Source organism: Stegostoma tigrinum, chromosome 17 (genome assembly GCF_030684315.1).
Source record: "Stegostoma tigrinum isolate sSteTig4 chromosome 17, sSteTig4.hap1, whole genome shotgun sequence".
In the NCBI taxonomy this organism is placed as follows: domain Eukaryota; kingdom Metazoa; phylum Chordata; class Chondrichthyes; order Orectolobiformes; family Stegostomatidae; genus Stegostoma; species Stegostoma tigrinum.
This window is the reverse complement of record NC_081370.1, coordinates 36,051,128-36,078,529: the sequence shown is the minus strand read 5'-3', so window position 1 is coordinate 36,078,529 and position 27,402 is coordinate 36,051,128. Positions and strand designations below refer to the sequence as shown.

The window sequence follows — 27,402 nt, the reverse complement described above, 5'->3', positions numbered from 1 at the left end:
CTTCACGTGTCTATATCCTTCTCTAGCCTCCTAATGTCATCCTCACTACTTCCCACCTAATTTTGTGCCATCTGCAAACATAGCTATAGTACATTCACTTCCGACATCCAAATTATTAATCTACATTAAGTAATTGTGGCCTGAGCACTGATCCCTCTGGTACTTGACTAATTACAGGTTGCCATTCTGCACATGTCTACTTTATTCTGATTGTCTGTGGCCAAACCCCTCTCCATGGCTATACACAACACTTACACCTCGGGCCCTTATCAAGTAGCTTTATGTGCAGTATTATTAAATGCCTTTTGGAAATTGAAATATATTACATCTACTGGTTCCCCTTTAACTACCTGGCTTGTTATATTTCTAAAGAACAGTAATACATTTGTCAAGCATGATTTTTCCATTACAAAAGCCATACAGATTCTGCTTGATCATTGCTTGATGTGTTTCTAAATGTTCTGCTACTACACCCATTATAATAGACCAGTGGTTTTCAGTTTGTGACCAGTTGAGAAGGGTGCTGGTAAATTTTCAGAAAGCAGCACCACTTTATCTGCTGATACCAGGTGCCACTGACATGGAGGCAGTGGTGCATCTGTGTGGTGAATAGCTATGTCACAGTGCATGGGACAGGTGAGCCTGTCATCTATCGCCTTTTGCCCTTTGCTAGGCTGAATCAGTCAAATCACATTTTTCTGCTGCTGTAGGTGATCAGGGCCGTACCGGAGCTGAGCCAAGAATGTGGTGAGTGCTGGAGTTGCTGTGCACAGAGCTGGCCATTAGTTGGAGCTGTCCAGAAGAGAGGGGTTTGGTCCATCGCCTCACCCAGGCTTCTTCTCCAGCAACCCAGGCTTCTTCTCCATGAAAGGGCCGCACGATGTTGTCTGCGAGATGGGTATAGTTATGTGAGGTGGCTAGATGAGGAATGAGGAGGCCGCAGGGGAACCCCTCACAACAGAGTTTGTTTTTCTTTATTCATTTATACATGAGGATTTATCACCAATCCCTAATTGCCCAGAGGGCAGTTCAGAGTCAACCACATTGCTGTGGGTCTAGAGTCATATATGGGCCAGACCAGGTAAGGATGGCAGTTTCCTTCCCTAACGGACATTAATGAACCACATGGGATTTTCCAATAGTCGACAATGGTTTCATGGTCATCATTAGACCCTTAATTCCCAATACTAATTGAATTCAAATTCCACCATCTGCCATGCAGGATTCGAACCTGGGTTCCCAGAATGTTATCTAGGTCTCTGGATTAATAGTCCAGTGACAGCGCCGCATTGCCTCCCCTTCAGGAATGTCTCCATTTCCTACTAAGGCATAGTAAATATGACATTTTATAAGCAATCAATTTAACTGGAAAAATGGGTTGTATGGTGGAATTAATGGTGTCATTGAAATGTGTCTTGATAATGAAAAGTTTGGAAAACAGCGTAAGAGTAACATTTTCCCAATAAAGGATATTAAGCTAACTGGCCTACGGTTACATTTTTGTCTTCCTTTTTGAATAAATGTGTTACATTGGCAGATTTTCAATCCTCTTGGACTTTTCCAGAATCAAATGATTCTCGGAAGGTCACTGCCCGTATATCTACTGTAGTGAATGAAACCTTTGAAGAGCAGGTGTGCATGCTGGAATGGATAGAGATAGAGGAAGCTGATGTGCTGAAAATTTTGACAAACATTAAGATTGACAAGTCATCAGGCCCGGACCAGATTTGTCCTCGGCTGCTTTGGGAAACGAGAAATGCAATTGCTTTGCCACTTGCGAAGATCTTTGCATCCTCGCTCTCCACTGGAGTTGTACCTGAGGACTGGAGAGAGGCAAATGTAATTCCTCCCTTCAAGAAAGGAAATAGGGAAATCCCCAGCAATTACAGACCAGTAAGTCTCACGTCTGTCGTCTGCAAGGTGTTAGAAAGGAATCTGAGGGATAGGATTTATGACCATCTGGAAGAGCATGGCTTGATTAAATGCAGTCAACACGGCTTTGCGAGAGGCAGGTCATGCCTCACAAACCTTATCGAGTTCTTTGTGGATGTGACTAGAAAAGTTGATGAGGGTCGAGCTGTGGATGTGGTCTATAGGGACTTCAGCAAGGCATTTGATAAGGTTCCCCATGGTAGGCTCATTCAGAAGGTCAGGAGGAATGGGATACAGGGGAACTTAGCTGCTTGGATACAGAATTGGCTGGCCAACAGAAGACAGCAAGTGGTAGTAGAAGGAAAATATTCTGCCTGGAAGTCAGTGGTGAGTGGTGTTCCACAGGGCTCTGTCCTTGGGCCTCTACTGTTTGTAATTTTTATTAATGACTTGGATGAGGGGATTGAAGGATGGGTCAGCAAGTTTTCAGATGACACGAAGGTTGGAGGTGTCGTTGACAGTATAGAGGGCTGTTGTAGGCTGCAGCGGGACATTGACAGGATGCAGAGATGGGCTGAGAGGTGGCAGATGGAGTTCAATCTGGATAAATGCGAAGTAATGCATTTTGGAAGGTCGAATTTGAAAGCTGAGTACAGGATTAAGGATAGGATTCTTGGTAGTGTGGAGGAACAGAGGGACCTTGGTGTGCAGATACATAGATCCCTTAAAATGGCCACCCAAGTGGACAGGGTTGTTAAGAAAGCGTATGGTGTTTTGGCTTTCATTAACAGGGGGATTGAGTTTAAGAGTCGTGAGATCTTGTTGCAGCTCTATAAAACTTTGGTTAGACCGCACTTGGAATACTGCATCCAGTTCTGGTTGCCCTATTATAGGAAAGATGTGGATGCTTTGGAGAGGGTTCAGAGGAGGTTTACCAGGATGCTGCCTGGACTGGAGGGCTTTCTTATGAAGAGAGGTTGACTGAGCTCGGACTCTTTTCATTGGAGAAAAGGAGGAGGAGAGGGGACCTAATTGAGGTATACAAGATAATGAGAGGCATAGATAGAGTTGATAGCCAGAGACTATTTCCCAGGGCAGAAAAGGCTAACACGAGGGGTCATAGTTTTAAGCTGGTTGGTGGAAAGTATAGAGGCGATGTCAGAGGCGGGTTCTTTACACAGAGTTGTGTGAGCATGGAATGCATTGCCAGCAGCAGTTGTGGAAGCAAGGTCATTGGGGACATTTAAGAGACTGCTGGACATGCATATGGTCACAGAAATTTGAGGGTGCATACATGAGGATCAATGGTCAGCACAACATTGTGGGCTGAAGTGCCTGTTCTGTGCTGTACTGTTCTATGTATTTACCTGTGTGTGAAACCTACTAGGTTATGAGTTAGTCTCCCCAATACTTTTTCTGTCATGATTGTTACTGTGCTTATTTCCAGCTCTACCCCTTGATTGTCTAGTATTCTCAAATGCTATCCTTTTATAATGAAAACTGATGCAAAATATTTGTTTAACTCTTCGGCCATTCCTAAGTCCCTATTATTATTTCCCTAGACTTGTCCCTGTTGCCTGTCTCTCTTTTTATATATTTGAAGATGCTCTTAGGGTCTATATTTATTTTACCTGCTAGCTTGCTCTCCTAGTTCATTCTCTCCTTTTTTTTGTCATCTTTTGTTAGCTTTTAACCATTAATCTTTACCACATTGTATGTCTTTTTATTTCAATTTGGTACTGCCCTTAACTTCCCTACTTAACCATTTTATCCCCTTCTTAGAATCCTTATTCCTTACTAAGTTATATCTTTGTTGTGAGCCATGAACATTTTCTTTAAACATCTGCCATTGCCCTTTAACCATCTTTTCGGCTAAAGTTTTCTTCCAGTCCACTCCAGCTAATTTTGCCTTCATTCCCATGCAGTTGCCTGTATTTAACTTTAGCGCAGTTGCTTCTGATCCAAATTCCTCACTGTCAAACTGTTCCATCTAATTTTTACCAAAATGAGTCGATACTTCAACCAGTTTATGGTGTAATGGGTTCTACATTCTTCAGTTTTTGGAGGAAGTTTCCTTTTGAATTCCTGATTTATGGGTGATCATCTCACATAGCCTCTAATATAGCAAGTACGATTATAGCAATTGCTGAAATTCTTCTGATTAGTTGGTTTGCGGAAAGCCTGTATTTTTGTTAAAAATGAAAAATTACATGTTGGGGCTTCTACTTTTTTTGAATTGCTTTTGGTAGACCCTGTAAAAGTAAGCCCTTTTAATGGAACACATGCAATAGATATCACTAAATTATTGAAACTGCAAGTTCTGCACCTGCTGGGCATACTAGAATAAAATCTAGTAACATGAGACACACATATACATGTCCATTTAGCTTAGTGATGATGTTAAGCTGCTTCATCAAGGAGACATTGTTATTATTTATTCAGTATTGGTATTTGTGTAACAACACAGTAGTGAGTACCTTGCATTGAAATAAATGTGTGTGCAGGGCTTTTCTGACCACAAGATGGTGTTAGAAGCTTTACACAAGGTTACTCAGTTTGAGAGATATCTCTTACAAAGGGAGGTGTAACTAAGCCTAGCATGCCACAGTAACTTGTCTATGCTTAAATGGCTTTTGGGACTTTGTGGAGAATTGAATGCTTAATATGTGCTGACTGAGACAATGGTACTGGCTACAGAGAGCAGTGCTGTAAACAAGGGTTTGCCTGTGTGGGGTGGTGGGAGGTGCGGAGAAAAGAATAAGGGAACAGGAATAGATTCTTCAATTGGGAGTAGGCTGTGATGAGTAGCAATTGCTTGAATGATATCTCCGTCTATCTCACAATGGCTTGAAATTGTCAGCAATCCAGTTTTATTGATTTTGCAACTCCACCTCAGCAATGTTGGGATGTAACTTGACCTTTTCTCTCTGTCATTCATTATATGCCAATAGAATTGTTCCCACCACAGCTTTGTTTTCATCAGTTTACCAGAATACTTAACAATATTTGTATGCATTCTCATCTCCCTCGTGTGGCAATAGGCATATTCCTGTCAGTTGAGGGTATTTCCCCACCTGGATACTGTCTGGTCAGTTGCTGGTACAGTCTTAGAGTGGATAGACTTCATTAAAATCATTTGCCCTTTTCTGAATATTTATTTTGTAGTTCAGTTAATGTCTGGTGCGAACTTTATCTGATGAAATCTGGAATGAATATAGTTGATTATTCGAGATTTTCAGAAGAATAGTAATTTCAATTTAATATAATGGTCTTTTAATTTATCTGTTAAATACATTGTGCAATAGTGGTCATGTAGTATGTATTTCTATTATGTGGAGTATGTTATACTTCAGAATTAAAAATATTTCTCTTCAAATAATAATCTTTCATAAACAGTAATTTGAGCAACCCCTTTTCACACCATAGATATTCTGGGTGTTCTTTTGCTTCATGGATGTTGTTTATAAGTAATGCAGAACATAATCTACATAATAAACCTGTGAAGAAATAAAGACGCATACAAAATTGAAACCAAATGCCTATTTGCTGTAAAAGATTGCTGAGTAGTTAAGCACGTGTTAGAACATAGGGTGACTTACTGAAAGCACCAGTGATATCTGCAGCTTAAAGAAGCTTACCAATTCAGTGGCATAATCTGCAGTTAAAAATAGTGCTATCATGGGATCTGATAAACAACTGCAAGAGAAAGCTGCAAGTACCCAGCTAACCCATGGAAAATCACACATTGTAACTATCACAGTTAACTGATAATAAGCTGTTCATTGATTTGGAATGTACAGCACAAAAATGGGTCATTTGGCCCCACTGATCCATGCTAATGTTTATAGTTAACCCTCACCCACCACTATTGTTGCATTAGAGATAATGGGAACTGCAGATGCTGGAGAATCCGAGATAACAAAGTGTAGCTGGATGAACACAGCAGGCCAAGCAGCATCTTAGGAGCACAAAAGCTGACGTTTCGGGCCTGGACCCTTCATCAGAGAGGGGGGGTGGGGAGAGGGTTCTGGAAATAAATAGGGAGAGAGGGGGAGGCGGACCAAAGATGGATAGAGGAGAAGATAGGTGGAGAGGAGAGTATAGGTAGGGAGGGGATAGGTCAGTCCGGAGAGGATGGATAGGTCAAGGGGGTGGGATGAGGTTAGTAGGTGGGAAATGGAGGTGCGGCTTGAGATGGGAGGAAGGGATAGGTGAGAGGAAGAACAGGTTAGGGAGGCGGGGATGAGCTAGGCTGGTTTTGGGATGCGGTGGGGGAAGGGGAGATTTTGAACCTTGTGAAGTCCACATTGATACCATTGGGCAGCAGGGTTCCCAAGCGGAATATGATTTTCTGTTCCTGCAACCTTCGGGTTTTGCTCCTAAGATGCTGCTTGGCCTGCTGTGTTCGTCCAGCTTCACACTTTGTTATCTATTATTGGTGCATCTTCTGTTTCTGTTTGGAGGGGTATGGGCTAAATTGCAGGTAAGTGAGACTAGTTTGGGGACATGATTGGCATGGGCTAGTTGGACCGAAGGGCTTATTTCCTCACTGTATGCCTCTACGACTTGTGGTTATCGAGCCTCCCCACGAATATATTACGGTATTCCCCTCAACCAGTCCCTGAAGTAGAGTTACAGATTTTCAATTCATTCTGATTCAAAACGTTTCTCCTGAATTCCTGATTGAATTTATTAGTGATTATCTTATATCTATGACTCCTAAATCTGGTTTCACCCAGTATTGTGCTAAACTGAATAGTGAGTACAGTGTGTTAATTGCTACCTCAGCAAACTTCAACCAAATATTGTGATCCCACTGGGGGACAGTTTGCAGACGTGCAGGTCCACTAAATTCAAGCACGCAGGGGAGCAAGTAGTCAATATAGACACAAATGGCGTGGAAGCATGTTTGCTTTGAGTGTGTGTGGCACCTACATGCTGTTATTTGATCAACTCTGAACTTAGAATAGGGACAACATTCGCAGATCAAAACAAAAGATTAGGCTATTTATGTGAAATTTGTGCCTGATGAAATGTAACTCAAAAGCAGTTTTCTCTCTTCTGTAGGATTAAAGAGATGACTGATGAAGAAGAATGTTGTATCTGCATGGATGGTCGAGCTGACCTCATTCTGCCCTGCACCCATAGTTTCTGCCAGAAATGCATTGATAAGTGGTAAGTCTATTGACCCTGTATTTGTAGTGAGCTGTCAAAAGTGAGAAAGTGGATTAAATAATCTAGTGGAACACAGCAAAGTGAATTTGGGATTGCTGTAGCAAAGAGCTGGAACCCACAAGTCACCTTCTTGAACCACGAGTCTTGTGGTGTGATGTTGTTAAGTAGGGAATTCCAGGATTTTGCCTTAACCCTTCTAGCATTTTGTATATTGATAGAAAGAAAATCTCACTCCTTTCCTGTACATTTGACAGTGTCCAATTGCTTGTCATTGATGTAATCTCACTTTTGAGCAATTAAATGAATTGATTTTTGGAGTTGTTAATTATTTAAAATTTTGCCAGCAAAGTATTCTAATATTTTGGTGTGTAGATGAACAAATAGAAGGATTGAGCAAATGCTAATTGTGGAAATAACCTCCTTTACACCTAAATGCTAAATCTGATACAATGTACATCCCACTAAATTAGAAACATTGAAAATTTTGCACAGGAGGAGATCACTCTGCCTTTCTTGGATGTGGCGTAAATAACCATTAATATTCTCACTAAAACTGCTTGTAGTTTCCTCCGTCCCTTCTGGTGTGCTTCCTTACATAGAATTTAATCATAGGAAGTTAAAATCACTTCTCTGTCCAGCCCCTGCAATCACAGGTCACATCGTCCAGCAGCCCTTCATATTGCCACAAACAACTGCCCATCTCCATGGCCAGACTGAGTGGGTGGCAGCTGCTTGTTTCAGATGTATTTCTCTTGTGAATTTACTTTTTGAGATTGTTACTTTCATCTCTCCATTACGTCCAACCTCTTGGCAGCTGTTATATCAGTTTGTGACAATAATTAGGGCACATGATTCAGCTGCTACTTGCATTTATTTAGCACCTTTAACATAGCAAAATTTCCCAGTCCCTTTCACAGATCTACAATCAGACAAGAATTGAAACTGCACTAATGGCAGTGAGGTCAGGTTACTAAATGCTTAGCCATAGAGGGCCATATTTTGAACAGTCTTGCAGCCATTACAGTTCCAGAAAGAAGGCATTTACCCCTTGGGAGTCCATGCTGGTTCTCTATAGAGAAATACAGTTAGTCCCATTCCACCCTACTTTTATTGTAGCCCTGTGTTTATTTACCTAGAGTGTCCCAAATACCTTTTTAAGATCATTGACTCCCTCCACTTCCTAGGCAGTGCACTCCAGGTCATTACTACTTGCTGCATATAGTAACTTTTTCATCACTTTCCCTTTATAACAAAACCTTGAATCTGTGTTTCTGAGACCTTGTCCCTCCCTGTCTTGTATTGTATTGTATCCAAAGAAGGCATTGACAAATATGAGTTTCCATTGGATTGGTCCATGATTATGCTTGGCAAAGGCAGTGTTTTGCCATTATCAGTGTGTATGTCTGAGCAGGAAACCATTCTGCTTTTAGTGCCTAGGTATCAGGTGTATTCGAAAGATTAGCAAGCAGCACGCAACCTGTTTGGCCATGTTATAAGTACATTTTCTACAGCAATCAAATCTTAAAATGGGACTTGAATGTGCAGTTCATGGCTCAAAGTAAGTTTGATACCACAGCGTCAAAGGAGCTTCAACCCCCTCCAGAACTTGTACTGTCAGCTCATAGGAATACTTGTTTTTTTGGGCTACTGTTTCTAAACCTGTTATAATCTGGCATACCGCTATCAAATCTCATTTCAAACCTCATTTGCTCCAAACAAGAATGACTGAACTTTTCTAACATAATCTTGTATCTAAAATTCCTCATTCATGGAACTTTTCAGTTAAATATTCTCTGCACCCTCTTGAGGATCCTGCACCCTCTTGAGGATTCCAATAGTTTCCTAAATTATGATGACCAGAACTAGATTTAATACTTTAGTTGTGGTCTCGCCACAGTTGCATGAAAATTCAGCATTTCATCTGCACTATTAAACCTAATGCCTTTATGAAGCCTAAGATCCCAAATGTTTTGCTAACAAGTAATCTTAACATGTCCTACTGCCATCAAAGATCTTTGCATATGTACCCCCAGTTTGAGGTTTATTTCCCAATTGAACTCAAACCTCTCCAACTACCTACCAATTTTTCTTTGATATTTGTTCTAAACTCTTACCTACCAGTGATGTAAGACAGCCCAGCTTGTAGTTTTTAGCAGTGTCCCTACATCCTCCTTTTAAAGAATGGTGTCACATTTGCTGTTTTCCAGTCCTTTGACAGTGCTTTTGTACCAAGGGAATGCTTGAAGACCACTCCTGTATGGACATTCTCACTTCCGTTCACAACTTGGAGGTGAACCATCGACATGGGACAACTTATGTCCCCCAAGCTTTCTTGAACTTCTTCAATACATTCTAGTGATCAATTATAGCAATATTTTTGTCAGTACCCTCTTCCTTAGTGAGTATTGCCATAAAGTTCTCATTCTGGCTTTTTTGTATTTGAAAAAAGTGTATTGTATCTAGAATCTCTATCCCTTATAGACCTCGCCCTATCCTCTACTATCACTTACTTTTTACATGCTGAAAGAATTTTCTTGTGTTTCTGTTTGTATTGACCGTAATTTTGTTTTCATTCTAACTTTACAAGCCTATTTTCCTCTTCTTTCCCCTGCCACTCCTGTGTAAATTACGTGTTTTAACCAAGTTCTTGATTGAAAAATTCACCTGAAATACAACATACCCTTCTGGTGTCATCATAATCTCTTTGTCTTAGTTTTAGTTCCCCTATATATCACATCTGTTTGAATGTACTGAGTCTCTTCGTTAAAGATAATGCATTGTTCTGTTAGTTTTTCCTATTAGTTTCTTATTGCACTTTACCTGGGCTAGGCCCCCTCTTACCCCATTGAAGCTGAGCCTCATCCAATGCAGAAGTTCTATTTTACATTGTCTCTTACCCTCCTGCAATACAAATGCAAACTGAACATAAGTGACACCAAAGGAAATTTCATATCTCTGGGCCAAAGCAGGACTGGCATTGGAGTAGCAAATGAATTTGGTTTGCATGAGAGACCTGAATTAGAAAACACTCTACACTCCTTTGAATTGTTATAGGATTATAGGAGCTTGGAGAGGTAGAGAAGAACGAAGCCACAGATGGTCTTGATCACAAGGTGTTTCTGAATTATGTTGTTGATGGACTAGGTTTTAATATAGGTCAGTGAGCATCGGTATGATGGATGAACAGGATTTGGTGGATGTTGAGAATTGCAGGAGCAAAACAGATTAGAGTTTAATATGGATCTGAGTTTGCTCGCTGAGCTGGAAGGTTAGTTTTCAGACGTTTCGTCGCCATTCTAGGTAACATCATCAGTGAGCCTCCGACGAAGAGCTGGTGTTATGTCCTGCTTTCTATTTATCTGTTTAGGTTTCCTTGGGTTGGTGATGTCATTTCCTTTCTTTTCCTCAGGGGATGGTAGATTGATTTGGAGCCAATGTGTTTGTTGATCGAGTTCCAGTTGGAATGCCATGCTTCTAGGAATTCTCGTGCGTGTCTCTGTTTGGCTTGTCCTAGGATGAATGTGTTGTCCCAATCAAAGTGGTGTCCTTCCTTATCTGTATGTAAGGATACGAGTGATAGTGGGTCATGTCGTTTTGTGGCTAGTTGATGTTCATGTATCCTGGTGGCTAGCTTTCTGCCAGTTTGTCCAATGTAGTGTTTGTCACAGTTCTTGCAAGCTATTTTGTAGATGACGTTCGTTTTATTTGTTGTCTGTATAGGGTCTTTTAAGTTCATTAGCTGCTGTTTTAGTGTGTTGGTGGGTTTGTGGGCCACCCTGATGCCAAGAGGTCTGAGTAGTCTGGCATCAGGGTAGCCCACAAACCCACCAACACACTAAAACAGCAGCTAATGAACTTAAAAGACCCTATACAGACAACAAATAAAACGAACGTCATCTACAAAATAGCTTGCAAGAACTGTGACAAACACTACATTGGACAAACTGGCAGAAAGCTAGCCACCAGGATACATGAGCATCAACTAGCCACAAAACGACATGACCCACTATCACTCGTATCCTTACATACAGATGAGGAAGGACACCACTTTGATTGGGACAACACATCCATCCTAGGACAAGCCAACAGAGACACGCACGAGAATTCCTAGAAGCATGGCATTCCAACCGGAACTCGATCAACAAACACATTGGCTCCAAATCAATCTACCATCCCCTGAGAAAAAGAACAGGAAATGACATCACCAACCCAAGGAAACCTAACCAGATAAATAGAAAGCGGGACATAACACCAGCACTTCATCGGAGGCTCACTGATGATGTTACCTAGAATGGCGACGAAACGTCTGAAAACTAACCTTCCAGCTCAGCGAGCAAACTCACATCCAGAACCTCAATCTGAGCTACAAATCTTCTCAAAACTCGCTAGAGTTTCATATGCTGACTTTGTAAATGAAAATCTTACTCGTAAATGCCCAATCTGAAAGTTTGTTTCATTTCTTTGTGGCAGGAGCGACCATAACAGGAATTGTCCTATTTGTCGGTTACAAGTGAAGGAAGCTGGCGATTCTTGGGTTGTGTCTGATGCACCTACTGAAGAAGACATAGCAAATTATATTCTGAAAGTGGCAGATGAGGCTGGACAGCCCCATAAACCCTAAGAATTACCAAGAGTGTTATACTTTCAGACTGCAGCAGACCGTTTAAATCTGGCCTTTTACAAAATAAACACTTTAAGATATACTTTAAGATCAATGAGGCCACTGTACATTGGATTACTTTGATATTGTCCTTGCTGATCGATCATGAATTGAAGCAGACCGAAGCTCAATTGAAATTCTTATTTGTATTCTTACCCGTGCACAACTTGATGCCCTGTCAAGTTTGCATTATGTTCTTGCCTACAATATACTTCATAGCTATTGCAGCATTATGCTCTAAGTGCAAACACTAAGTGACTGCTTGTGAGACTTCGTGTGAATTGAGATACAGTGTTTGCCTTTTTAAACAGAACGTATAATCCAATATCTGTTCCTGAGCTGCATTATTCGCCACATTGGAACTTTGGTTATCTAACCCAGAGAGGTTTGGGGATATTATTTCTTAATTGTACTTTATTGATTTGTTGGTGAGACTTAAAACACTTGCTTTATGCATGTAATAGCTTGAAAAAAGTGTGAGGATTGTAGAAGGTAAGCTGATGATTAAATTGTGCCTTTTGATAGGATGCTGCTAGATTTTCGTTGTAGATTGATTGATTACTATTTGCAAAATACAAATTTTTGACAATGAAGAGTGAGAACCCAGCTCTAATGAGATTGACAGAAGATAGGCTATATTTTACAAGGTATAGTTTATTTAAGTTTGGAATTTGAGGACACTTCAAGGTCACGTTCTGTACAACTTGAAACCAGCTTGTATTTGCAATGAGAAAAGCTACTAAAATAATTATTTAACATGTATTAATTCTTTAATTTCACTTTGCTACAAAAGAATGTCTCTCCCCTTTAAGCTTATGCATGTGGGCAACTATTAAATGAAAACAAAAACACAAATGTTCAGTTTTAAATAATCTGTTAGATCAGCCCAAATGATTGAACACATCCGTATTTACATTCATTTTTGCTATTTCCCCCATTGCAAAAAAAGCTTCCTTTCATTTTTAAGAGAAAGGGAATATTTTGATTCTCATAACTAGGATGAGACCAGAATATCAAACCCATATTTATTGATCTCCATGAATATGACTCATTTTCTGTGTTGAGCAAAATGAAATAGTAAACACTGTTGGAGTGAGTCCCTGTGTTACTAAGCTAGTGTAAATGCGAAATATCAAGATGTTTTGCTGTGCCTAATATGATTTATTATTATCATCACTGTTTTTAGCTCGTTGTTCGTGTAATGTTGATGGCATTTTGATTCCAGTAAATCAGTGCAACTCCTCACTTCATGATTCCACTATAAAAAGTATAGTTTAAAATTATACTGCCAATGGGATTGTAGCAATTAAACACAGTGATATGCTTCAATTTTTGCATGCCTTGAAAGGGCTTTTTTTCATTCATTTGGAGTTTTGTCACTGTGTGTCTCCTTGTTTGTACTGTCTCCTCATTCACCATGATTCATTTAGAAATATCTTCAATTGAAAATAGAAACTGGAATTTAAATTCTTGAAACTTTTTATGACGTTAACAAGATTCCATGTTAAGCAGACAGAGTTTGAACATGGTGATAGTAGCCTGTATTAATAATACTGTAATTTTACACAGGTGAGGTTTATGACTAATAAGTTTTAAGCAATTGCTTTTGATTATGTCAGCTGTTTGTCAATGAGTAGAAGTGCAGTAATTTCCCTTGTTTTGCAGCAAGTAATCATAACAGTTCCGTGTAGGAAAGTACTGAAAAGGTCTTGATTTCATTGGTGATTTTTTTTACCAATTAGCATTAATTGTTCAATTTAATGTAATAAAGCATTTGTTCATAAACATATTTACCTGTTCCTGAAGTAGTGTTCACTTTATCATTTTACTGATCTTAGTGAACGATGACACTGTGTTGGTAATTACAAATGAGTAAACCCAAGACTTGCACCTTATGAATAATTCCTGAACCAGGACTGTTATGTTTAAGTCTGTTTAGCTGTAATTGTTGATGGTGGGCAAGGGAATAAGACTTGCCACTGTAGGTTTATAATTAATAAAAACCTATTCTGACCATTAATGACAGTTACCATGTATGATCTTGCCTATTATCCTTAGCTACATAAGGAGATCAGAATGAAGATTGAATATTCAAACTTGTGTGTATTTATTACAATCAAACACTAGTATTGGGATTTAAAAGGGATTTGAAGCCACTGTGGTTGTATTATTGACTAATGACAACAATCAATCTTTATCAGTTAATCTATGATAGAACGAGTTGGGAAGTAAGGAAAATCCTCAGTCATTTGAAAACTTTATCAACAAGTCCAAAATCATCTGCTTCTATTAAGCATGCTACACACAATATCCTTCACCTACAAATCTCTGTTTTGACCACATCTGGAATTTTAGAGGGTTTATGGAAATTTGGTCAAAGATTTCAAGGTATTAATAGGCGAGTTCATGGTGAATGGGAAAAAAAAACTATTTTCTTCCACTTCATTCTTCAGGAGTTGTCAATTATCAGCCCTTCTGTCCAAGTGTACTATTGTACACAGTTTGCCTACAGAATGTGGAGGAGTGACAAATGATTGGAGAACGGCCCTGTATCATCTCCAACTACCTTAGCCCTACAGTCATTTATTCAAATTCCTGGCATACATTGGAAACTTCAGCCATCTTTCTGAGATGTGAACTTGCAAAGTCTTTGGTGCCAGTTTGTGGCTTATTTCCCACAGTGTTGATAGTTTGGTGCATGCATTTTCTGCAAGTTCATTGGAAACAAAACCGAGAGGCACCCAGCCATCAGCTTCTTCTGTGTCTGCTGAAATCATTTATTTCTTGATTCTGCTGGAAGAATAGGTACAACAGTGCAATGTTAACGTTAAGTTTGCAGCTTTAGAGAATGCCTAAACGTCTTGCTCAGAGTCAGTGCTTTTTCTTAAAAAAAAAAAAATTCAAGGATGTGGAATTCTCTGGCTAAACAAGCACTTATTGCCCATCCCTAACTGTCATGCAGAAGATAGTAGTAAGCTGTCATCTTGAACCACTAAAATCCATTTAGTGTAGATCCACTTACAACGTTTTAGAGACACAGCTGCAGGAATTTGACAGTGAAGGAATGGTCGTATATTTCCAGGACGGTGCCTAGCTTAGAGAAGAAGTTGCACTTGGTGATGTTTCCACATATCTACTGTAATGTTCGTGAATTTGAAGGTGCTGTCTAAGGAAACCTGGGTGAATTTCTACAGTGCAGTTATGGATAGTGCACTGCTGCTACTGATTGTCCGTAGTGGAGGGCCTGAATGTTTATGGATGTGCTGCCAATCATAAAGCACTGTGTCACATATAGTTTTGAGTTGCTTGAGTATAGCTAAAGCTGCAGGCAAACGGAGAGTGTTCCATCATACTCTTGACTTATGCTTTCTAGATGATGGCTCTGGGAACACAGAAGTTGAGCTACTTGCTGCAGGATTCCTGTCTTCTGATCTCTTAAAATTATAGCATTGATGTAGTTAGTCCAATTCAGTTTCCGTTGGTTGTGGTTAGCTTTGTCTGTTATTTACTGTTTATGGTGCTTGACATGTAAGTAGTAATAAGACCATAAGACATTGGAGCAGCAATGTGTTGTAACTTCAAGTTGACACTTTACTTTTGTACACAAATTCTGCGCCCTTGCTACCCTCAATGTTCATTCCAGGTCATGTTTACCATGAAGGGGTACTGATTTATCAGCCATAGGCAAGTAGAATATGGTAACCATCAGCACATTCCCTTGCCCCATTTTACTTAATTCCATGTGACTTCATAGGATCTGGAGTCCATGCTGAGGACTTCCAGCGCAACTCACCATTGGCTATATAACACTGCACGAATATCTTTGCTGGTGGTGTATGAGATAATTCCATGCCTATGACTGTCTGGCTGTTGCTTGATTAGTCTATGGAGATAGGTCTCTCAATTTTGGCACTTCCTTCCCAATGTTAGTAAGGAAGACTTGCAGGGGTGGCATGGCTGAGTTTGCCATTGTTCGATGCCAATTGGTCTGACCAGTTTCATATCTTTTATGACTTTTTAGTGGTTTAATATAGCAGCGACTTGCTATGTGGGACATTTCATTGGACAGTTAACACATTCACATTGGTGTTGATCGGGGTCACATGTAGACCAGACAAGGATTGCAGATTTTCTTCCCCAAAGGGCATTGGTAAACCAGGTGGGAGTTTATTGACAATCAACAATGTTTTCGTGATTATCCTTAGACTTTTAATTCCATAGTGTGGTGGGTTTTGAAACTGGGTGTACAGAGTATTGCCTGGTCTCTGGATTACTCGTACAGCAGCAATACTGTTACATCATTGCCTCCCCTTGTCATTAGCGGAGAACAAAGCATCATACCTGCCTCTTGAGTTCAGAAGATTGTGGGTTCGCTGCCATTCCAGGACCTGAACACAAAACCCAGGGTGACACTCTACTGCAGTCCTGACAATGTGTTGGACTCTTAATATTTCATCTGAAAGAAAATATCTAAATAGAAACACTTGCTGTCCCCTCAGGAGGATGCAAGACATTTCACTGGCATGACTTGGAAGGAAAGTTGGGGAGCCAGCTTTAGTTTTCAACTAATATCACTAAAAGGCTAGATAAGGGAGTCAAAGTTATGGGGACAGATAAGAAAATGGAGTTGAGACCACACCAGATTACCCATCACCTTACTGAATGACAAAGCAGGCTTGAAAACTGAATGACCAACACTTGTCATCTTGAGGTCTGTGTTTACATAAAGTGCTGTTTGAGGGACCATGTTGTGTATAAATCGTTTGTCTTTAATCACAGATGACCTGGTGGTTTGGTGCTAATGACATTTTAATTGTAAGTATATTGCCTGCTGAGCTGCACCTAATAACTTAATAGTTTGAAGAGTCCTCATGGTCTAGCCTATTTTGTACATGTGGATAAACTAATTAGTTAAAACTTCCATAAAAGCATCAACAATCAAACAAAGGCCATTTTGCCCAACAGAATCTTGGTAAGAACTTGTACCTCTTTTCAGTTTAATGGGTTTATTCAATAAAATTTGAATCGGTGTATTACATTTACATTCACGTAGGTACAATGTCCATAGAATAGATGTGTTTTTTAAAAAATGTAACAGTCTAGAAATTAACACCAGTGGTGCTAATGCAAAGTAACTTATAAACAGAGGAACATGCCCTGGCTGGATTAGTATTTTAAACCTATTTGACTATACAAGTACAAGCTTTCCAGGCTAAATTTAAACAGTGTACTGTACACTTTACATACTAAGGCTATTATACGTATTCTATATATAATATATTCAGTGGTGTCTGTACTAAGATTATCTATTACTTTTTTAAAAAAGTGTTAAAATATAATCAAGCATGAGGCAAACAGCATTAAATAGTATGACGCAATGCATAACGTTGGCTGGTAAGGGTTTAATCACAAGGCTGTTGTGCTTTTCTGGTTATGAACCAGCCTGGTATCTAAGTGCATTCAGAAGCAGTATAACAGGCTCATAAGGTGCATAATTGATCACCTTTCATGTTCCTACAAATGTATGAGCCAGGCTGCTAATTTATTGAGCGACTCATCTCTGTTGACTTCACTGCATCCACCAGGAAAGACAGCTCATTGCACAGTGTCTCGTATCGAAAAGCCATCCGGATCTGAGCCACATTAGTCTTCCGGATATCGTTCCCCTCGGGCCCTTCCTTCAAGTAGTTCACCCCCAAGTAGTGTTGCTTCTCCTTTGGAAGAGAAGACAAGTATGTTAGTTTAGCTCAATCATTTTCAAATCATGGAAATTTACAGCACAGAAGGCAGCTATTCAATCCATTGTTTGTGCTATCCAAAAAAAAATCCAGCCTAATCTCATTCCAAATAATGAACAAAAACAAAGTTGCTGGAAAAGCCCAGCAGGTCTGGCAGCATCTGTGAAGTTGAAAACGGAGTTAACGTTTCGGCTCTGGTAACCCTTGCTCAGGATCACCGGACCTGAAACGTTAACTTTGTTTTCTCCTTCACAGATGTTGCCAGAACTGCTGAGCTTATCCAGCAACTTTGTTTTTGTTCCTGATTTACAGCATCCGCAGTTCTTTTTGTTTTGTTTTAGTTTTCATTCCAGATCATCTTGTCTTTTAGGTTACAACGCTTCAAGCGCATATTGAAGTATTCAGTGTATGTGTTAAGGATTTCTGCCTGTATCATGCTTTCAGGCAGTGACTTCCAGAACCCCCCCCCCCCCCCCCCCACCCCAGTCCCTTTTAAATGAAAATAATTTCTCCTCAATTCCCCTCTAATCCTAACACACATTATGCCATTAGTTATTGGTTTCCCTGCTAAAAGCAATAGACCTTTCCCATCCTTTCTGTTTAAGTCTCCCATAATTTTGTACACTTCAATTAAATTTCCTCAGCCTTTTTTTTTTGATGAAAACAACCCAAACTATGCAATCTTTACTCATAACTAAAATTCTCCAGTCCTTGCAATCTGTTTAATCTCCTCTGAACCTTCTCTAGTGGTTGTTTTTTTTTCTTTAATGTGGATGTTATTAGCAAGACCAGCATTTATTACCTATTTGTAATTGCCGTTGAACTAACTGATATGCTAGACTATTTCAGAAGGCACTTCAGAACTGACTTCATTGCGGTGGGTGTGGAGTCAAGTATGACTAGACCGGCTAAGTACAGTGAAATTCCTTCCCATAAAGGCAATAGTGAACTAGACGTGTTTTTTAAAATAGTTCCCTTGCTTTATGTTTTGGATTTTTTATTAATTGCTTGTCACTGCAATTTCACCAGCTGACATGGTGGGTTTTCTCCCCAGAGTATGAGCAAGGGCTTCTGGTTTCATAACCTTCTTGCTCTTACTTTCTATGCCCTGACTAATAAAGGAAATTATCCCTTAAGCCTTCTTAACCACCTTGCTATGTTCAAGGACTTAGAGGTGGCAAATGGAGTTTAATGCAGACAAGTGTGAGGTGATGCACTTTGGTAGGAGTAACCGGAAGTTAAAGTACTGGGCTAATGGTAAGATTCTTGGTAGTGTAGATGAGCAGAGAGATCTCGGTGTCCATGTACACAGTTCCTTGAAAGTTGTCACCCAGGTTGACAGAGCTGTTAAGAAGGCATACAGTGTTTTAGCTTTTATTAATAGAGGGATCGAGTTCCGGAACCAGGAGGTTATGCTGCAGCTGTACTAAACTCTGGTGCGGCCGCACTTGGAGTATTGCGTACAGTTCTGGTCACCGCATTATAAGAAGGATGTGGAAGCTTTGGAAAGGGTGCAGAGGAGATTTACTAGGATGTTGCCTGGTATGGAGGGAAGGTCTCTCAAGGAAAGGCTGAGGGACTTGAGGTGTTTTCGTTAGAGAGAAGAAGGTTGAGAGGTGACTTAATTGAAACATATAAAATAATCAGAGGGTTAGATAGGGTGGGATAGGGAGAGCCTTTTTCCTAGGATGGTGACGGCGAGCACGAGGGGGCATAGCTTTAAATTGAGGGGTGAAAGATATAGGACAGATGTCAGAGGTAGTTTTTTTACTCAGAGTAGTAAGGGAATGGAACGCTTTGCCTGCAACGGTAGTAGATTCGCCAACTTTAGGTACGTTTAAGTCGTCATTGGATAAGCACATGGACGTACATGGAATAGTGTAGGTTAGATGGGCTTCAGATCGGTATGAAAGGTCAGCCCAACATCGAGGGCCGAAGGGCCTGTACAGTGCTGTAATGTTCTATGATCTGCAAACGTACATTCCGAGGGTCCTCTACTCCTTTACATCTCGGTGCCTTATCATTTATTGTGCGTGCCTTTGCCTTGTTGGCCCACCTCAAATACATTGCCCCACATTGCTTCAGATTAAATTCCATTTGTCACTTTTCTACCTATTCAATCAGTCCACTGATGTCTTGCAGTGATTATGGCTTTCGTTCTCAAAATATAAAACACAACCAACTTTTGTATGATTTGCAAACCTCTGGTCTCTAGCCCAATTCTTTCACCCCTTAGTCTTTGAGTAATAAAGCCTCTTTGGTTTTACTTGATATTGCATGTCAATTTTTTTATGTGCCTTCTGTTTCCTTTTTTAATTTCCCCTCTCCCCTATACTCTGTACTCTAGCCTTCTTGCAATATTTCGCTTTCAATATCTGACCTTATTTTCTCTTCTCCTGTGCTCCTTAACATCCATAAGAATCTAGATTTTTGGAATCATTTTGGGAACCTATTTGCTCTGAATCCTCACTGTTTCCTCCTTAAATATCTCCCAAAATCCGGTCACTATTTGACCTTTAAGAAGCTGTTCCAGTCCACTTTTGTAACATCATAGAAACCCTACAGTGTTGGAGCAGGTCATTTGGCTCATCGAGTCCACAGCGCTCTTCTGAAGAGCATCCCACCCAGACACACCCTTTACCCTATCACTGCATTTCCCACCCTAGATACTATATGGGCAATTTATCATGGCCAATCCACCTAGACTGCACATCTTTGGACTGTGGGGAAACTGGAGCACCCGGAGGAAACCCACACGAAACCCACACAGGCACGGGGAGAATGTGCAAATTCCACAGTCTCCCAGGGCTGAAATTGAACCTGGGTCCCTGGTGCTGTGAGGCATCAGTGCTAACCAGGTTAGTAAAATTCACCCTTTTAATTTTTACTCTCAGTTGATCTTTATTAATTTCAGTGACCACTCCAAGTCTTACTGAATTATGATTATTGTCACTAAAATGCTGCCCGATTTATACCATGGTTTCCATATTCCTAACTTTATTTCCTATGACTAAATTCAGAACTTTTTCTTGTAGGGCTTACTGTCTGCTGGCTAAAGTAATTTTGATCACACAAATTTTAAGAAATCTGCATTTTCTATACCATTTGTAATGATTTTATCTCTGTTAATATTAGGATAATTGAAATCCCCATGCAATTTCTCAGCTTTCATTTCTGCACTTCTCAGAAATATACAGAAATATTTTCCCTTTGACTGGCCTCTGACTGGGGTCCTTGGTACATTCCCAACTGACTCATTTGTCACTTTTTTTCCTCAATTCAACCATATGGCTTACTCTGATTCTTCCTTTACCCTTCCTCAAAGCTATCATTGGACCAGATTTTCCAACGAGTGGCAATCTCACGCAGATTGCCACACCAGCCTTTCAATTTTTTTTTATTTGTGAAAGAGGGGAGCCCTGCATCCCTGACAGATTCCAGTCAGGGTTCTTTCAAAAGTAGAGCTGTACCAACATCCTGACAGTTCTACGTTGTGTAGAACTGACAAGACAAACCATGCTCCCTTTCCACAGCAGTCAACTTCCGTATTCCGAAGTGCAAAGGTTGTGACAGCTGTTTAGGCAAGCTGCTGTCAGATAGTAAGTGCCTAGGTACATAACATTAAGGTATTTGGAGGTTGGGATGCCAGATGGGAAGAAGCAGTGAACCAGGTACAGAGGGTACCATGTGGGTAGGATCCCAGCTGGGGGTAGGGTGTCAGGGAATTCATGTGGCAAGTGGGCTGGTTTCCTGGTATGTACGTGCCTGCTGGGTAATGGGCTAGGTGCCTGATTGGAAGAGGTGGGGGAGGGTTTGTTGGAATGGAGGGGATTCTGGTCCAGTTTGGTTGGATTGTGTCCACCAAGTGTCAAACTGGTTCATGTCTAGTTGGGAGTGAGAGTGGTCAGTTCAGCTCCAGTGTTTGTTTTTTTGGGGGGTGGGGTGTATGTTGAGTCCACCGGCTGTGACTTGGTCAGGTCTGGCAGCAGAAGCCATGGTCAAGGGGTCAGGTCTGGTCCAGAGGCAGGGGATTCAGTTCAAGTTCAGTTTGGCAGCAAGTGGGTTTCAGCTAATTCCATCAGTTGGGGCAGGTCCAACAGACCAAAAGGAGAGTGAGGGCATCCGGTCAGCTCTGGTTGCACTGGGTATGGGGGACTTGTGGTTGGGGTTAATTATAGGATCTGTAAAAGAGCTAGTTGGGAGTTAAAATTAAATGGATACTTTCAGTTCAGGTACAGGGGAATTGCCCAGTGGAAGCATCAATTCCCCTGGCGTTTACTTCAGACTCTCCTATGATGTGGATTTTGCAAGGAGCCCATCCACAACTCCCAGCTACTCTGGAATAACAACTGTCTGCCCAGAGGAAACCTCAACCCCTCGCTTCCATGTTTAGTACTGCAACACTGCCTACCTTTTCCAATTCTCCCTTATTCCATGTGAAAACCCTGTGACTAAGAAAGTTAAGCTGCAGTTCTTGTCTTATAAGCCATGTTTTAGTAATAGTTATGATATACTTGCCTGTATCTTCACTGCCTTAATCATGGAATTCTTTGGGAGTATATGCCATTTAAGTACTTGGTTTGCATTAGTCTATTTTCCAGTCTTTACTTCCTGTGCCTTTAATTTTGAGCTGGCCAACATCACCAGCAAACCGCCCAGCTACAGAATTGGTCCCAGCCCTGTTGACCCATCTGGTTTGTACAGGACCCACCTTCCCAAGAATAGGTTCCAGTGCCCTAGGAATTTAAAGCCCCTCTCACCTACATCATCTCTCCAGCCAAACATTCAGCTGCACCCAGACAACAGAGTGTGGAGCTGGATGAACACAGCAGGCCAAGCAGCACCTTAGGAGCACAAAAGCTGATGTTTCGGGCCTAGACCCTTCATCAGAAAAGGGGGATGGGGAGAGGGTTCTGAAATAAATAGAGGGAGAGGGTTCTGAAATAAATTGGGAGAGAGGGGAGGCAGATCAAAGATGGATAGAGGAGAAGATAGGTGGAGGGGATAGGTCAGTCCAGGGAGGACAGACAGGTCAAGGGGGTGAGATGAGGTTAGAAGGTAGGAAATGGAAGTGTGGCTTGAGGGATGGATCGAACCTCCCCCTCTCTCCCTATTTATTTCAGAATCCTCTCCCCATCCCCCTTTTCTGATGAAGGGCCTAGGCCCAAAATGTCAGCTTTTGTGCTCCTAAGATGCTGCTTGGCCTGCTGTGTTCATCCAGGTCCACACGTTGTTATCTCGGATACTCCAGCATCTGCAGTTCCCATTATCTCTCACTCAGCTGCACCCATCTCATTTTTACTCTCGAACTCATGGTCAAATTATGGGCTCAATCACTGGAGTTGGGGCTTAAACAGACCAATTTCTCATTCCAAGGTATATATACTTCCATATGCTGTCTGGATGGAACTGCAGCGTTTACTGTTCATCCCTGGTTTCCCTGGAGGAGGTGGTGTAGCTGTCTTCTTGAACCACTGCAGGCTCCCCTCGTGTGTATTCCCAAGAGTACACTTTTTTCCTAATTTTGGCTTAGTACAACTGAATGGTCTGTTAAGACGTTCTGAGGGCAGTTAAGGGTCAGTCACTTTGCTGGAAAAGCTCAGCAGTTCTGGCAGCATCTGTGGAGAGAAATCGGAATTAATGTTTCAGGTCTGGTGACCCTTTTCACATTGCTTCACATATTGGCCAGACCAGGTCAGGGCTACAGATTTCCTCAGAAGAACATCAGGTGTGTTTTTGTTTAAAACAACAATCGAGTAGTTTGATGATCATTAATGTTTTAAACCCTAAGACAGAGGAGCAGAAATAGGCCAGTCGATCATAGTTGATATGTTTCTCAACCTCATTCTCCAACTTTCTCCCTGTGATACTTGATCCCCTTACTCAGCTAGAGCCTCTGTATTAAATATGCTCAATGACATGGTGGCTCAGTGGTTAGCACTGCTGCCTCACAGTGCCAAGGACTCAGGTTCAATTCCAGCCTAGGGCAACTGTCTGTGTGGATTTTGCATGTTCTCCCCCGTGTCTGCGTGGGGTTCTTCCGGCTGCTCTGGTTTCCTCTCTCATCTCCAAAGATGTACAGGCTAGGTGGATGGCCATGCTAAATTGCCCACAGTTCCCAAGGATGTTTAGGTTAGACATGGGAAATCAGGGGTAGGATAATGGGTCTGGGTGGGATGCTCTTCGGAGGAGCGGCGTGGACTTGTTGGGCCGAATGGCCTGTTTTCACACTGTAGGGATTCTACAATTCTATGACTTGGCCTCCACTGCCTTCTGTGCCAATGAGTGCCACAGATTTACATCCCTCTGGCTGAAAGAACTCCTCCTCATCTCAGATCTAAAGGGTTATCCATTCACTGAGTCTGTACTTCAGGTCCTAAGTTATCCTACTGGTAGAACTATCTTCTCCATTATCCATTCTATCCAGGCCTCTCAGTATTCTGTAAGTTTCAATAAAATCCTTCATCCTTCTAAACTCCATCAAATACAGACCCAGAGTCCTCAATTGTGCCTTGTATGACAAACCCTTCATTCTCATGCTCATTCTCATAAACATCCCATGGATTCCCTCTACGGCCAACACATCCATCCTTCGATATGTGACCCAAAACTGCTCACAATATACCAAATTCTAAGTACTCTGATTTGGACCCTAAAACAGCCTTAGCAGTACATCCCTGCTTTTGTAATCTAGCCCTCTTAAAATTAATGCTAACATTGCATTTGCCATCCTAACTGCTGACTGAATCTGCATGTTAACCTTGAGAATCTTGAACTAGGGCTCCTAAGTCCCTTTGTGTTTCAGATTTCCGAAGCCTTTCCCCATTAGAAAATAGTCCACACCTCTGTTCCTACCAAAGTTCATAACCTCACTCTTCCGCCACATTTTATTCCATCTGCCACTTCCTTGCCCACCCTCCTAGCCTGTCCAAGGCCCCCTACAGCATCCCTCAAGACTACTTATTCCTCTGCCACCCAGCCATCTTAAACAGTGATGTTAGCCATTCTTCAGGCCTCTGGGACCCTCTGTGACTCCAGTCATTCTTCTAGATCACCATCAATGCCTCCCAAATCTCCTAAGCCTGTCTGCTTCAGAACTCTGGGGTGTAGTCCATCCAATCTGGGTGATTTTATCCTCATACCTTTCACTTCCCTACCATCTTATCTAAAGATGGCCACTACATTCACCTCTGACTCTCGAATTTCTGATATGCTACTAACATCTTCCACAATGAAGACTGACACAAAACACCTATTCACTTCTTCTGCCATTTTTTTTATTCTCCATTCTCATTTTCTAGCAGTCCAATGACCATTCTCCCCTCTCAGGGCATGAAAAAACCCTTGCAATCTTCTTTATTACCAGGTAGCTTACCCTCATTTTATTATTAACTGGATTCCAGCTCCCCCACCTGCTACAGTGTGACTTTGAACTCCACCTTGGAGCACAAGGGAAAGTTCCTGCATTACTGATCCAGAAGTAATATTGCCATTATATTATTACCCCACCACTTATCTATAACACAGAGCTCTGCTTTGTTTAATTGGTTGAGGCAGTGCCTTATGTTATTTAACACTTTATTCCTCCACAATAAACTGCAAGTCACCTCTGTACCCAGATCATTCACCTTCACCATAAACATTGATGCTAGTTTAGCCTTCATGTTGCAGCAGCTCTTGTAAATCATGTCAAAACCTCAGAAGTCACTCTCTCAGGATTAATCTGGTCATGTGCTTTCAGCGATCGATTCTGACGGTTTACTTGCACATAAAGAATTCTGTTTTTTTACTTCTTTTGGAATATTGTCTGCATTTGTATTGATTCTCAGTTTGTCTGGAGAAAAGAGCGCAGATTGAGAAGGGAAGAATATTTTCCCGTGAGAGAGAGAGAGAGAGAGAATTAATTGACACCATGTGCAGGCTTGTGCTCAGTTACTGGTCACGTTTCATTGCTTAGATTTCAAAATTACATCATGGTTTAAAAACTGTAAATGCTCTCTCCATTGTCTTGGTGCAGGGAGAAACTTTAATATTCCCCTAGACACACACACACACACTGCAGTATGCAGGGTAGGATGCCCTTTTCTTCCTCCACAAAAGCAATAGCAGACATTGCTTTAGACTGCTGGTATAAAGATTTCCCATAAAACCTGCACTGGAATTACAGTATCTGGGTGTATGTCAAAGGGGAGGTACAAAAGGCAAGTCAGGCACATTCTCATTTTCACTTTCCCTGATCACTGGCAATATTCACTTGCAGTTGGCAGAATTAAACTTGCTCCCATCTGTTTTTTTCCTCAAGTCGCTGCCTGTTCACTGAAAATCTCCATCCCTACCTGAGCACTGAAACCTGATAATAACAAGATCCCTTAGATCATGCAGCCCTATTCAAAATTTTGTTTTTATAGTTTTACCTCATGTGACAAGCCGCTTTGAAGCACACTATTCCTAGCTATCTCACACAGGTCACAGGTGCTGAGTTTCCACACTTGGGCAGCGATCGCGTATTCCTCCATTAGTGCCTCCTGGATCAGAACAGAACACTTTGTTAGTTCCCAACACAAAGAACAAGCAGCAACATGCCAGAAAGCAGAAACCAACCAACTTGGTGTTGCCAATTTGAAGATAGAGGTGGCTAGAGTCAAGAATATAATTATAAACACTCAGGCAAAAGATTCAAGCTCTCAACTCTCTCTCACACACTCAAAGGCTAGCTTCCTGCAGCACCACCTCCCCCCCGCCCGCCACCCCAGGATTTCTCTTGACTTTGAAATCTGTTAAACTTGATGATCAGGTACAGAAGATAAAATTATTTCTGAATATTAACAGATGCACAAAAACAACCAGCAAAGCATTCTTGATCATCATCCAATGTATTCATGTTTTTCACTCTGGAATTTATATTTTCACAGACAAACTAGTCAAAGGTACAGAAGTCAATAAACAGCTTAAGCTGATGACTACAGTGACTCTGTAGTCTCTGCCAACTCTATTAACCCATTAATTCTCCGTGCCACTGGTATCACTTGTGGGAGTGGCACAGTGGCTCACGAGTTAGCACTACTGCCTCGCAGAGCCAGGGCCTGCGGTTCAATTCTGGTCTTGGGTGACTGTCTGTGTGGAGTTTGCATGGGTTTCCTCCGGGTGCTGTAGTTTTACCCCACAGTCCCCCTTTTCTGATGAAGGGTCAGAAATGTCAGCTTTTGTGCTCCTGAGATGCTGCTTGGCCTGCTGTGTTCATCCAGCTTCACACTTTGTTATCTAGGTTTAAGGATAGGTCTGTTTGAGATGCTCTTTGGAGGGTTGGTGCAGATTCGATGGGCTGAATAGCCTTTCTCCCTACTGTAATCATTCTTTAAGTGGCTGCACAAGCTCCCAATCATTAACTATACATTTTCCCTTTATACGCCCCATACTGTGATGAAAGTTTCATTCTGCTATTTTTTAAATGGTGACTTTGTTGAGACTTTCTTTGAGAAGGTGACCAAACAGGTAGATGAGAGTAAACCGGTTGATGTGGTGTATATGGATTTCAGCAAGGCGTTCGATAAGGTTCCCCATAATAGGTTATTGTACAAAATGCGGAGGAATGGAATTGTGGGAGATATAGCAGTTTGGATCAGAAATTGGCTTGCTGAAAGAAGACGGAGGGTGGTAGTTGATGGGAAATGTTCATCCTGGAGACCAGTTACTCGTGGTGTACCGCAAGGGTCGGTGTTGGGTCCACTGCTGTTTGTCATTTTTAAAAATGACCTGGATGAGGGCGTAGAAGGATGGGTTAGTAAATTTGCAGACGACACTAAGGTCGGCGGAGTTGTGGATAGTGACGAAGGATGCTGTAGGTTGCAGAGAGACATAGATAAGCTGCAGAGCTGGGCTGAGAGGTGGCAAATGGAGTTTAATGTGGACAAGTGTGAGGTGATGCACTTTGGTAGGAGTAGCCAGAAGGCAAAGTAC

The 27,402-nt window shown here is 41.3% G+C and overlaps 2 protein-coding genes across 9 annotated transcripts in view; one reads left to right on the top strand and one right to left on the bottom strand.

The window, feature by feature from the left end:
- The window catches only part of rnf141 (ring finger protein 141), a 42,254-nt gene extending 28,758 nt beyond the window's left edge, over nucleotides 1-13,496 (top strand). The window contains exons 5-6 of the mRNA XM_048545488.2: nucleotides 6,940-7,047; nucleotides 11,518-13,496. Of these exons, the coding sequence (XP_048401445.1) occupies nucleotides 6,940-7,047; nucleotides 11,518-11,668 (259 nt within the window). The 3' untranslated portion in view covers nucleotides 11,669-13,496. The remainder of the gene's footprint in view (nucleotides 1-6,939; nucleotides 7,048-11,517) is intronic.
- A 3,212-nt stretch (nucleotides 13,497-16,708) lies between these two features.
- The window catches only part of ampd3a (adenosine monophosphate deaminase 3a), a 47,842-nt gene continuing 37,148 nt past the window's right edge, over nucleotides 16,709-27,402 (bottom strand). For all 8 annotated transcript variants that reach the window (XM_048545486.2, XM_048545481.2, XM_048545484.2 and 5 more), the window contains 2 exons: nucleotides 25,860-25,970; nucleotides 16,709-17,421 (listed from right to left, as the gene is read on the bottom strand). In XM_048545486.2, the coding sequence (XP_048401443.1) occupies nucleotides 17,245-17,421; nucleotides 25,860-25,970 (288 nt within the window). In that variant the 3' untranslated portion in view covers nucleotides 16,709-17,244. The remainder of the gene's footprint in view (nucleotides 17,422-25,859; nucleotides 25,971-27,402) is intronic.